At 34.4% G+C, this 13,707-nt stretch overlaps 1 protein-coding gene across 2 annotated transcripts in view; it reads left to right on the forward strand.

The window, feature by feature from the left end:
• LAMA4 (laminin subunit alpha 4) overlaps positions 1 to 13,707 on the forward strand; it is a 170,702-nt gene that overhangs the window by 71,808 nt on the left and 85,187 nt on the right. Inside the window, exons 5-6 of one of the 2 annotated variants that reach the window (XM_031964386.1) lie at positions 9,246 to 9,460; positions 12,163 to 12,258. In XM_031964386.1, coding sequence (XP_031820246.1) covers positions 9,246 to 9,460; positions 12,163 to 12,258 — 311 coding nt within the window. The remainder of the gene's footprint in view (positions 1 to 9,245; positions 9,461 to 12,162; positions 12,259 to 13,707) is intronic. The other variant, XM_031964387.1, reaches the window with a different exon arrangement.

The raw sequence follows: 13,707 nt of genomic DNA on the forward strand, positions 1-13,707 counted from the left end.
AATCAATTCAGGTCACTAACAGAGTTTATCTTGGTGACATAGTAGATAGAGCTCTGTTCTTGAAGTCAGAAAAACCTTAGTTCAGATTTTATCCCAATCATTTACAAGCTTTGTGAATGGCTTTTTCATCTATAAAATTGGGATAATAATAGTGCCTATCTCTCAGGGTTGTTTGTAAGGATCAGATGAGATATTTGTAAAGTACTTTGCACAATGTCTGGCACATAATAGGAGCTTATAAATGCTTGATGTCTTCCTATATTTCTTTTATATCTACTGCTTTTAATTTGTTATTGACCCCTGGAATAGGATAAGAGCTTTCATTTTTAATTTAGCTGCCTAATAGGCTTAATTAAGTTCATAAGGTCTTAGATTTAGAGATGAAAAAACCTGGAGAGATCATTTCATCTTTTCATATCAGTCAAGTTTCTATGTGTTTTGATTGTGAGCATTCTCCTCACTAAGGCAGATCACAAACTCCCCAGCTTGCTAGATGGTCTTCAGGAATTTTTATAAATAAAATTTCATCACCCTGAACCCAAAGAGATTATGAATGTGGTTGATCATGGATAATTAGATATGTAAATATAGATATAGATGACATGGATAGATTAGTCACTAAGCTATTTACTCAAAACCTTTCTATCCTGCCACTTCCCACTCATGGAAAGAATGCCAGATCTAGTGTCAGAAAAACTCATCTTTGTGAATTCAAATCTTGCCTCAGATACTTCTTAGCTGTATGACTCCAAATCATTTAACCCTGTTTGCCTTGGCTTCCTTAACTGTAAAATGAGCTGAAGCAAGAAATAGCAAATTAACTCAGTATCTTTGGTAAAGAAAACAAACAAACAAAAACAAATAGGGTCATGAAGAGTACTCTGTACCAGGCACTGTGATAAACACTGGGACACAGAAAGAGGCAAAGAGCAGACAGTTTGTCCACTCAAAGAGACTGTCTCACTGGATCAAAGAATATGTGTTAGAATATAAGGTATAAGAAGACTAGACAGGTGTATTGGGGCCTGGGGATATATAGAGATCATTAAGGACTATGATCCCCAAACAGAATGTTTTACACTTGCTCTTAAATGAGCAACACTGTTCACCATTCTGCCCATCTTACCACTGCTACATACAAGTGAGGAAACTGAGCCTAGAGAAATAAATGAAACTCATCCTAGATTACAGAGCTAATTAATGAGGTCAAGCCTATTTCAATGATTCTACATTTTAGGTCTATTATCGACAGTACTTCCCATAAAAACTTTATTACATTTTCTTCTCTGCTCAACTGGAAGGATAATCAATTGATATTTATTTTTATACTTTTTTAATGATGATGATGTTATTCGTATTTTCTTGGCATCTAAGAACAGAAGAAAAAGACAGGGAAGCAAGTACATTGATCTCAAAGCGTTTATTAAATTAAATCATAGAATCATACATTTAGATCTGAAAGAAATCTTACAGAACAGTGGGTCCAAACTCCTTATTGGCTCCTAACTGAGGATCAGAGAAGCTACACTGATTGTAAACATTTAAGATAGGTTTTTCTCCCTCAAGTTCATCATCCTACTCACTATCATATGAACTGAATTGAATTTAATTGAACCAAATTAATGGTGACCTTTAGAATGCTCTCAGGTTAACCTAAATCACTAAGCAGGAGATCAGAAATTCAGTATGATTTCTATTTTTAATATATGAACCAAATTTCTCTGAAAAGTAGTCTTCTTATTATCCAGAAAATCTTCCTAAAATGAATGTTTCTCTGATAAATAGTGAAATTTTCTAATAGGAAGATAACAAGTCTGTTTTTGACTGGAAATAATTCTAGGCTAGTCTCTGAGGGTCTGGAGAGTTTAGTCATGAGCATGTTATTCATTGGCTATGAGATATTGGGCAAGTGACTTCATATTTTTCAATCTTTCCATCTATACCCATTACATTTTCTACCTCATAGAGTTTCTGGAGTGACAAACAATACATCTAAAAAGGCTTTGAAAAACTCTAAAGCATTATATAAACATAAATTGGGATTATCCAGTTTTCTCTCTTTACCACCTGCATGGTAAGGATTATGAAGACAATCCTTGAGTTTTTACAAACCAGAATAATTGGTGAATTGCAACTGGTCACAGAAATCCTCACTGGTGGATGATGGACTTTATAGCTAACTATAAAGGGAAATTAAGCAAAAAGAGGAGGAAGAAGAAAGAATAGGCCTCCAGAAGTAGGTTTGTGCCTTATTCACATAACCACCTTCAGAAAAGTGGTCTTGGATGCTGAAAACAATGATTTTTGGTCAAATTTGTTTTCCATAAAATAACGTTTTACTAGTTGATATTCACTCTTGAAAGCCTGAGCAACAACTAATATTATGAAATTCAAATCTCACACTCATTACGTTGACTTCAAAACTTTATTACTTTCACTCATTTCCCTGAATTCATTGAGTCATTTGTCAAAGCTAGAAATAAAACTGAGGCTTCCTCTATCTAGCCCAAAGCTCAATTAACTGCAAAGTTTCATATTCTCCAGGGAAGGAAACACTCAGCACCAGAGGCAGGACTATTAATATGCTAACATCTGTATTTTAACTCAAGAAAATCTGAAGGATTTATTATACGTATGGATAGAGAATTGGGAATAGGCCCTAAGCCAAAGATAAGGTCCAGGAATATTCTTCATGAGCTTCCATTGAATTATGATTTTGATGGTATATTCAGAAAGGCTCCTTAGGTGAACAGGATTAGCCTAGGAAAAGGCAAGGTAAGTTTATCCTTATGGAAGAATGGATAGCAACAGGATTATAACTCTTTTGAGACCATATAAAGAAAAATAAAATGGAGGAAAAGATAAATTAAGTCTCATGGTTAGTGGACTGTAGCCAAGGAAATTGAATAGAAAGCCTTTGACCATATGGTCTAGGAAGTAAGGGAGTGGACTGGGAGGTCAGCCCTCCCAGTAACTTAGTGGAGGAGTAACTTAAGGCTGGTTCAGGCTTCAAATTTCAAATCTCATGGTTCAGTAGCATGAGAATGTGTTAGTAGAGGAACTAATTTTAACAATTTCTTTGGTTTTGCCTTTTTTGCATATAGCATTTATTCTCCTTTTGAAGTTTTGTTCTTGTTTTAGATATCTAAATACCCTAATTTCTGTTATACATTTTTCAAATATTGGACATATTTCACTATAAATTCCTTCAAGATAGAGACTATGTCTCTATGTCTCCTTCATCTTTGCTCCTCCCACAGGTCCATAGAAAAATACATTTGAGTTAGATGATCAATAGTTTTGAAATCAAAACCTTTAAAAATATTGTTGATTTTATTTTCTTCAACAATATCTTACCTCTGCTTCCTGTTCCAGGACCTCATCACCTCACTCCTGTATTATTGGAGCAGATACCTAGTTAGCCTTCCCTTCCTAGTTTCTCCCAGAAATAATCCAATCTGTAGGAACATCTATATTATTTCATTTTTTTATATTCTGAAATGGACGAATATCAAATGAGAAAAAGAGGATTGTCCATGAAACTATGAATCTTTTATATAAGCTTACTTCTCTTTTAACAGTATATTTACACCCATATTATATGTACATATATATGTATATATCTATATATGTATATCTACATAGATTATATATGTACATATTAGATATGTCTAGTATAGATTATATATTTTTAAAATCAATCTGTAATATTCAAAGGTGTTCTACTTATCTATTTCCTTATACTCTCAGTCTGTACATTTTTTAAGGTTTCAATGACTCTCTTTTATTTGTTTTTTTGTTTGTTTGTTTTTGGCAACCCTATTACTCATCTTCTCTCTTCTTCCTGCTCCCAAAAGAGACAGACAGACAAAGAGCAGAGAGAAAGAGACAGAGAAAGGGACAGTGAAGGGGAGAGGAAAGGAAAGAGGAAGAAGAAGGGGAACAGGGGACAGGGAGGGAGGGAAAGAAGAGGGGGAGAGGAAGAGAATGAAGAAACTTGATAACATAGATTGATGTTGGGCTAATCATTATATCCTACTTTAATTTTGCCAATCCTACTCAAAGAATTTGTCATCAATTTAGATCCATAAGGAACTCCATTTTACAGATGAGCAAACAGCCCAAGGTCACACTAGAAATAAAAGCTGGTATTTGAATCCATATCCTCTAACTATTGAGTCAAAATTCTCTTCCTTATACTACTTTTGTAGCTCTGAATTGTCTACCACATAAAATCTAAACATTTTTGCCTGGTTTTCAAAGCCTTCCATTATATGGCCTCATTTTATTTCCCACTATTTTTCAAAGTATTTTCTGTCTTATTTAGGTCTATCTACTCACTTGACCTGAAAATTCAGGATGTCCCAAAAGTCTTTAGTACAAAACTGTTTCATACTTTGATTGCACTAAGACTTTAGGGACATGCTTAGTCATAACCATTTCACCTCCCCATTTCTCTCCCATTGTTCTCCTTGCTTAAAGTGTTTTTTTCCTCTCTCCTTTTCTTATGTTAATAAAATCCATTACTTAAAAACCCATATCAGGTTCTATTTCTTCCATAAAAACTAAATATCCCACCCCTATTGAATTCCCTCAATTCTATACTTCAATAGCACTTTCACAAAGTGAGTCTATAAAAATAATATTATTCATTTTTAACCACCAAAACAGAATTTATAGTTCCAATGAACAGCATACCCTTCACAATAGTCAATTATATACTTATTCCATCAATGCTGGTATTGCTCAAAAGGATTTCATAATTTTTCTTTTTAATATTACCTTCAGAATCTCTGACTTCTTATGCTGAATTTCCTAAGTGGTGATGAATATTTGTCCTTTGACAATTCAGAAAAGACAAAAAGCTATTAGAAGTCAGTCAGGAAATAAGCATTTATTAAACACCTACTATATGCTAGCTAATAAATAATGTGCTTAATAATACTAATAAAATTTTGAATACAAAATTATGTGTGACTTAAGTAATGAGCTGGATTTTTAGTTATGGTTGATTCTAAAAGCAATTACAAAAGAATATACTTGAATGAAATTGGAATACATATTAGAATAAGTTTTCTACCTATAAAGGGACAACTTTAAAGGACCTCACTAATTTAATTAAATTCTAGTGTGTTTATTTTTAAAAGCTACTAATAATCAAACTTTAGGATCATCGTAGAATGATAGATTTAAAATTGGAAGCAAACTTAGCTGCCACTTCTACTAATTCTTACATTTTATAGATCAGGAAACTGAGGTTCAAATACATTGCTTTCCTAAAATTACATAAGCATTAAGTAATACAGCTGTAATGTACCTCAAGTCTTCTGATACACAAAGAGATAGACATATCTTTGATCTTGACACCACCTGCAAGGACTCCAAAAATTCTTTTACCTAATCAAAATCTGTTATCATGCTAATTCTCCTTCTATGTTGCAAATTTAACACTTTTCATCATTTTCACTAGGACCTCGAATCCCTCCATCCCTTAATTCTTTTAAGTCCATCATTCCTACACTGGCTACATCTACCTCCTTTCCCCATCTTGGCCCTTGGTGAACTCAGTTCAACTCTGTAAGGCCCTCTTCTCTGTAATCCCTTCTTCTTACCCTATGATACTGCCTTGCCAATCCTTAGCCTTGAATTAATCCCATTATCTGCTTCCATTGTTTCTACTCACATTTTGCTTAATGGAGCTAAAGAAAATGGTGAAATCGTGCAGATTACATTCACTACAAATTTGGGTTATATGAGTTCAACTAGGTCTTCAATGTGACAAAGCAATCCTTTTAGACCTCCCTAATCAATTCAGCATCTCACTCAACACAATGACTTTTCTAGATCTTTTCATTCTTCTTCAAACCTTCCCATAGACTTCTCTATGATCTTTTACATTGTTCATCACCCTCTTCTTGAGACTCTCTTTTCTCTAGGTTCTATAACATTTCATTCTTGTCAGATAGCTTTTTTCAGACTTCTTTGTGGGATCTTTAGCTCATATCCACCAACCATAGACATCCATTAAGGTTCTGTCCTGGACCCTCTTCTCTTCTTCCTCTATGCTATTTTACTTAGTAATCCCATCAACTTCCATGAATTCAATTATCATCTCTCTGCAGATGAATCTCAAATTTATCTGTACAACATTAACTCTCCTACTTTCCTTACCAGATACCTAGTAGACATCTGGAAATGATGTCCCATAGACATCTTAAACTTGACATTACTAAAACTGAACTCACTACTTCTCCCCCAAAAACTTTCCTCTCTAATTTTCCCATTACTGTTGAGAATAGCACTATCTTCCCAATCAATAAGGCTCATACACTAAGAATCAACCTTGATTTTTCATTCTCAGTCTTTCTATCCAATCTGTTGTCAAAATCCTTACAGATGGCAGCTTCTATGCTCAACCTTGAATAACTCTAGGGATTGTTAGAGCTAAAGATGAAAAATAGAGCATTTTAGGCATAGGAGACAGTGAGACTGTAAATGTCATATGTGGAGAAAAGCAAGGTCAGTTGGACTGGAATCTAGAGTGAATAAGGGGAAATAATGAGCAATCGATCAAATATTTTCAAAATGTAAAGAAAGAATAACAATGACATCAATGTGTTGAGTGGCTCCTCTTTGGAAGAGCTATGGTAAAACATGAACAAGAATTTCACAAGAAAAGCATAGATAGGTTACAATTGACACAGATCAAAGGGATCTCTATCTGGGGCTCCAAAGAACATCTATAATTCACTATTTAAATGATAGAGATTGAATCCAGAGGATTCATAGATTGTATAGGGGTTGAAGAAGGAACTTGTACAAAGAAGAAAGAGAGACTTGATTAGAGTCTTAAGACTTCAAAAATAATGAAGTTTGTTTACAAATATACTTGAGTTAAAAAATAATCTAGTGTTTCATCTTTAATGAGAAATTTTTTTAAAAACTATTTTTAGATCAGACAATTTAAAATGGGTTGAAAATTAACTTATTTTCCAAGCCAGAGATTTTTTAATTCATAAAAGTATTGAGTATTTTGAAATCAATTTCATTAATTTAAGTCATTGATAAGTTTTCCCCATGACTGAAAGATAGGTCCTCTGCCTCTATGGAAATAAGCCAATCAGAATATTAATAAGTCAACTTTTGGAATGTCTAATTCCAAACTCTACTCCTGGGTCTTTCATTAACAATCTATGTAATCTTTTTGACAAGTAACAGTTTCTGGATGCCTCATTTTTCTCATCTGTAAAATGGGGATAATTATGTCTTCTTTCTCAATATGCTCACAAAGTTGTAGTGAGTGTAAAATGAGATTTGTATGTGGAAATTCTATGGAAAGATTAAGCTCCATACAAACAAAAGGTAATCAGCAGTAGCAGCAGAAGCAGCAACAGTAGAAAAGTTAACAACCAATGCTTTAGCCAAAGGAAAAAAAAAGATACCTCAAAAAAAAAAGGAAATTCTTTAAAGTTTTTCCCAGTAGAATGTAAGATCCTTTAGAAGAAGGATTGTTTCATTTTTTACATTTATATCCCTAGCTTCTAACATAGTACCTGAAACATAATGGGCATTTAATAAATCTTTTAGAATTGGCTGGTTAATTAATTGAAGCCAAGGAGTTAAGCAAGTCCAATATCATCATGGCTTTGGCTTCTAATCAATTCCAAAGAAATCATAAAGATGTCAGAAGTGGGACACAGAGTGACCTGACATTGAAAACAAAGAAAAATAATATTTCCCAAAATCCTAACTAAAGCAGCACAAATTGTCCTCAGGAGCAGCAAAGGAAATAGTACCCTTGCATCAATTTTTAAAGGTAGGCGGAGAGCAGGATAGTGCTTATAGCCAGTGACCCACATAAATGGATGCCCTCTGCTTTTGCCAGTGGGAATGAGACTATAAGGATGGACTGAAGGAAATGCAGCGGGAGTATGTGTGGACTGCTGACATCAGCAGGGAAGGACATGTACCCAACTTGATTCCCAGACTGACCATAAGTTTCCACCCATATCACCTTTCCCACTCCCTGCCTGGACCTGGACCTTGTCTATCATCAACTTGGAGAGGAAGGTAGATGATGACATACATGTGCAAATACCAAGAGAATAGACAATAAAGTAGATGGAGGTAAGGGAAAGGACGTCCAACAGGACCCCTACATCCCCATACACACCCACATACACACAACCACCCTCCAGCCTTTGGGAAGCAACAACACAGATTACTATGCTCCTAGACCCACTGGGCTCATCAATCCCTGCACAGTATGTATGAGGCAACACCATGGAGGCCTGTGACCTTTATTTCTCCACTGGGGGCCCTGGAAAGTTGCCAAAGCAAATAATTCCAGCTCCCTCAAAATTTGTTGCGATAAAGCAAAACCTCATTCCCTCTACCCTAGTTAAGGTTCTGCTAGTCACCTTGGAGATTTTCCTGGTTTCATAATAAAACTTTACTTTTGTAACCTCTCAACTCTTTGCTGTAGATTTGAGTTCTGGTCCTTACGAAAATGAAAAGCCTGTTTAATGAAGTGCAACTGTGCCATATACACATCATTTCCCCCATAAGGCAAGGGAGAAATACTTTTCCACTCCTAATAAAAATTGGAACAATTCCCAGAGAAAGAAAAACTTCACACAATTTGTGCAGTTGGGGCACATAAGACTACAATTGGGACCAAAGGTTTTCCTTTTATTTTAATAAATAAAATTTTATTGATATATTTTGTTTTAATGCTGATCAAATTTCCCCCTGTATCTCTCTCCCTCCCTGCTCTCAGAGAGCCATACCATATAAGTATTTATAAAGGAAAAAAAAATTGGTGGGAGGGATGCAGTATCAGCAAAACTAATCAATACATCAAAGAAATCTGACAACCTAGGCAATGTTCACATCCATGAACCCCATCCCCACCTCTGCAAATCATCTTAGCCCATAACAGCTCTGAAGTTTTATGCCCAAGGAATCCAACAGCTCTGCTTTCCCAGTAGCATAGATCACTGCAGGCCTAACCACTTTGTAACCCTTAAAGCATTATAGGAATGAAAAATAGAATTATGACTCTTCTTATCCTTAGGATAGTAGTAGCCAAACAAAAAGTTTCTTAGGGATTATTTGTTTTTCTTTTATTAAAGTATTATTCCACAATATTAGGAGAATTAACCTGCTAGGTGAAAAGAAATGGACTCATAAAAAAGTGAGGAAATTGTTATGTTAATTATTCATGCTTCATGATTCCTATTCAGGTGTGCCCCTGGTTACTATGGAAACCCCTTACTGATTGGGAGCACCTGCAAGAAATGTGACTGCAGTGGAAATTCGGATCCCAACCTGATATTTGAGGATTGTGATGAAGTTACTGGCCAGTGTCGCAACTGCTTACGAAATACCACCGGATTCAAATGTGAACAATGTGCCCCCGGATATTATGGGGATGCCAGGATAGCTAAGAACTGTGCAGGTATTTTATATTTTAACCATTTCCAAATGGTTGCATGACTTTCTTATACATCCACTAGGAAAACACTGATAAGCCATCTTCTATGTAAAGTGCTTCACAAATTTCACCAATAATATTTTTGCCAAGATGCCTTGAGTAACATAGAAAATTAAGCAAATGTTATGAGGTAGGAAACTGATACAAATATATAATATATTTGAGCAGAAGAAAGAAAGAAAGAAAGAAAGAAAGAAAGAAAGAAAGAAAGAAAGAAAGAAAGAAAGAAAAGAAAGAAAGAAAGAAAGAAGCTAGATAGATAGATAGATGTATATGTAAATTTTTTATATGTTTATTGTTGTGTTTGGTCATTTCAGACTCTTTATGACACCATTGGGGTTTTCTTGGCACAGATACTAGATGGTTTGGCCTTTTCTTCTACAATTCATTTTATGGATAAGGAAACTGAGGCAAACTGCCTTAAGTAATTTTGCCCAGAGCCACACAACTAGTATCTGAAGGCAAATTTGAATTCAGGTCTTCCTAACTCCAGATCAGATACTTTTATCCACAGCATCACCTAGCTGCCTTATTCTCACATATTCACATCCTTCTAAATCTTGTCAAAGATACTGAGATGCTAAAAAATGATTTTGTGGGGTTGTTTGTGGTTTATTTTTTATATTAATCAAATTTCATGAGTTTTTTTATTGACGGGTCAGTTTTCCTGAGATGCTCAATTATTTCTCTGATTGTTTTCTAAAATTTGACATTTCAGTGACACAAGGGTCAAAGAGAGAGCTGAGAGAAGGGAGTGAGATGGTGAATATTCTTCAATAACCCTCTTTCAAAAAAAAAAAAAAAAGACCAGTGGTAGCTCAACTGAAGCCTTAAATAATAATAATGGCTTACATTTCTATAGCATTTAAGAATTTGCAGAGTGATTGTTCATGAAGAGCTGTGAATAACTTAAATATTCTCAGAAATACAATAATCCAAGACAATCTCAAAGGACTAATGATGAAACATACTATCTGCCTCCTGAGAAAGAACTGATATTGATTAAATACACACTGAAACAAGCTATTTTTCACTTTATTTCTTTCATTTTTCCCCTTTTATTCAAACCTTCTTATACAAAATGACTAATATGGAAATGTTTTACAAGATGCACATATATAAGCCATATCTCATTACTTAATATCTCAGGGACAGGAGAGGGTAGGAATAGAATGTGTAACTCAAAACTTTCCATAAAGTAATTTTACAAATATAACCTTATTTTATGCTTACAATTATTCTGAGAGCTAGATACTTCATTACACAGATGAGAAAACTAAGACAGCTTCTCAGTATCTGAGGATAATTTGAACTCAAGTCTTTCTGGCCCCCAGTCTAGCATTTTTTCCACAATGCCACTGAATCATCTCTGTTCTTAGTATCGCTTTTAAGATTTTCATTAAGCTCAACTTAATGTGGCAAATTGTTCTTAGAAGATCAGCTTATTTTTATAATATTCTGCAACAGTGAGCCATGATATGTATGAACTGATTAATAATTCTACATTTTATGTAACAGCTAAAGAATCATAATTCTGTTATCTCTTTGAAGCTGACTTTTTAGAACCACTAAGCTGTCACACATCCTTAAGATAGTCACTTAAGAAGTAGAAAAAGTTAGTTTTATTCAAATATAGAAAAGTCACCATATATTTTTTTTTAATTTTGCAAATGGAAATCCTCCTTTTATATATGGTGAAGAAGAATGGTCTGGTGAGTTTCTGGGGTTTTATTTTGATCTTCGTTGTTGTTTGTTTGTTTGTTTTATTGGTCTTAAATTTCATTGACTAAGCCACAGGAGAATTCAAGGAAATAAATGGCAAATAAGCAATAGGAATCTGGCCATTTCCAAGCAATCCAAATATATTAACAATGCTTATAACCTGTCTTAGTGGTCTCTTCAGTGTTCATAGGAAGATTTGGAGGTTACATATCTGGCTTGTTCAGGTTCCCATACCTCAAGAGCTTAGATTTATTGCTTTGAATTCTCTCCTTAGGTATTAGTGAGCTGCCCTGTGACATTTATCTGTCAGCTACCATATAGATAATCAATGCTGGAGCCTGAAATAAACTGGAAAGAAATTTTAACCAAGGAAACATGGCCTAATTTTTCCCAGTACCAAATATGGGATCTGACCATTTGTATAGTCTAGTCCATGGGTTCTTAACCTGGGATCCATAGAGCTCCAAGGCAACTGTAAATAGATTTCATGGGTTTAGCAAAAATTTATTTTAGTATATTTGCTGCTGCTTATATGTTTAAAAGCATTCTGAGAAAGAGTCTAAAAGGCTCGCCAGAACATCAAAATGTGTCCATAAATACAAAAAAGTTAAGAATACCTAACATAGTTAGATTCAGGAAGGACAAGGGAAAGAATCCTTGGTAGTTTTGCTAATTTTTTTCCCTCAATAAAAAAATTCTCCTGGAGATAGCTAAATATTTTTTTTAAATCACTCCTTTTAGCTACTTAAAAAAAACATCACTCCTTTCTCTGACAATTAAAGTGGACCCCATGGTAAGATATCATGAAGTCTTGGTGTAAGCCCCATCAAAGAGCACATATGTACACAGATGCAGAATGTGAATAGAAAACATGAAAGCACCAGTTCTTTCTCCTATTGAGTAATAAAACCAAAAATCTTTGTTCTTTGTTTTTGTTTCCACAGTATGCAATTGCAGGGGAGGACCATGTGACAGTGAAACTGGAGAATGCCTTGAAGAAAGTTTCGAAGCTCCTACAGGCACGGACTGCCCAACTATAAGTAAAAATAACAATACCTGATTTACTAACCTCACTTTTTCTAATATCCTTCAAGTATGTGCTTTTTAATAGTGTATCAGCATTAGTATCTTTCAGGAATACTTGAGTCTGTGGTGTTAACCCTGTCTGTACACCCTTTGGCAGAATGAACCACAAAGAGAAGAAAATAATTAGGCATAATTAGTACAAATTTATCAGTAAGTGCTCTAAAATTAAATAACACCTTTTTAAAAACAATTTTTAAACCCCTTTTAGGGTCAGTATCTCAATATATTAATAGTAATAATAAGTCAATAATAATAATAATAATAATAAGTCAATGATCAAACACTTTATAATTCAAAAAACTGTTGAAGCAGATGTCAAGTTTAATTTTATTTTAGATTTCATTATCCATCCATATTCTAGTGTGTCCTAGGTTCCCAAAGGCCACATCAATAATAGATCAGAAACTCGTTTAGATCTTACCAAATAAGAAAGTTTCTGAGTATGAGTAGATGACAGGTTGACTATAATCCAAAAACCAGTCTAGCTAAATTTAGAAAAAGCTCATCAATAATCTTGGTCAGGTGATCAATTACATCAGCTGCAGGAATACAAGAGGGTCCTCTTCTAATGGGTACAAGAGCCATGATATATCCTAGTGGAATAGCTCCCATACATGTGAATTTGTGGATCTTTAGAGTATTTCTTTATAATTCTTTCAAGATCTCAGTATGATTTATAGATACTGTCTCACAATACTTCTTTTGGAGGAGATATGGGATAACTATTAATAATAATACTTTGCATGTGTGCAAGAATTCAACTTCCAAAACACTTTGGGCTATATTTTCTCCCTTAATCCTCACAGTGATCCTGAGAGTTAAGCTGAGCAGATACAATAGTCCCCATGTTAAAGATGAGGGAAGTGATATTACTTGCCCCAAATTGCATAGTTGCAAACTGAATTATCAGACTATGTGACCTCCCCAAAATGAGGCCAGATCTTGAGTGAAACCAGGAATAAAATTAAGAGTCCTGAATCTCTGGTGACTTCATTCTTTATTAAATCATTTCTCTTTCTCTAAAGATTTAAAAATCAATTCATGACCCCCAGATAGAAAGGTTTCCATTTAGGAGTTTGGCTTTGACCTTATGATTAAAATAAAAATCCACTTGAAATAAAAAATTGAGATAAACAGTGACATGAAGGATAATGTTAATTTTGAAAGGCATTGCTTTGGCAGAAGTTAATAAGTTAGAGTTTTTAGCTTAGTGAAAGTAGAGATTATTTGTAAAATGTATTAAGAGGAATATAGAAAGCCCCTCAAAGTACCTATTTTATTGGTTGGCACTGGTGCCAGAAATTCTCAAGGATTGACTCCCTATTCATGATATCATCCAAAATGAGGTCTTTGGTTAAAATGTAAGAGACTTAACACATTAATAACCATTAACACATTAACAT

Source organism: Sarcophilus harrisii, chromosome 4 (assembly GCF_902635505.1).
Source record: "Sarcophilus harrisii chromosome 4, mSarHar1.11, whole genome shotgun sequence".
Lineage (NCBI taxonomy): Eukaryota > Metazoa > Chordata > Mammalia > Dasyuromorphia > Dasyuridae > Sarcophilus > Sarcophilus harrisii.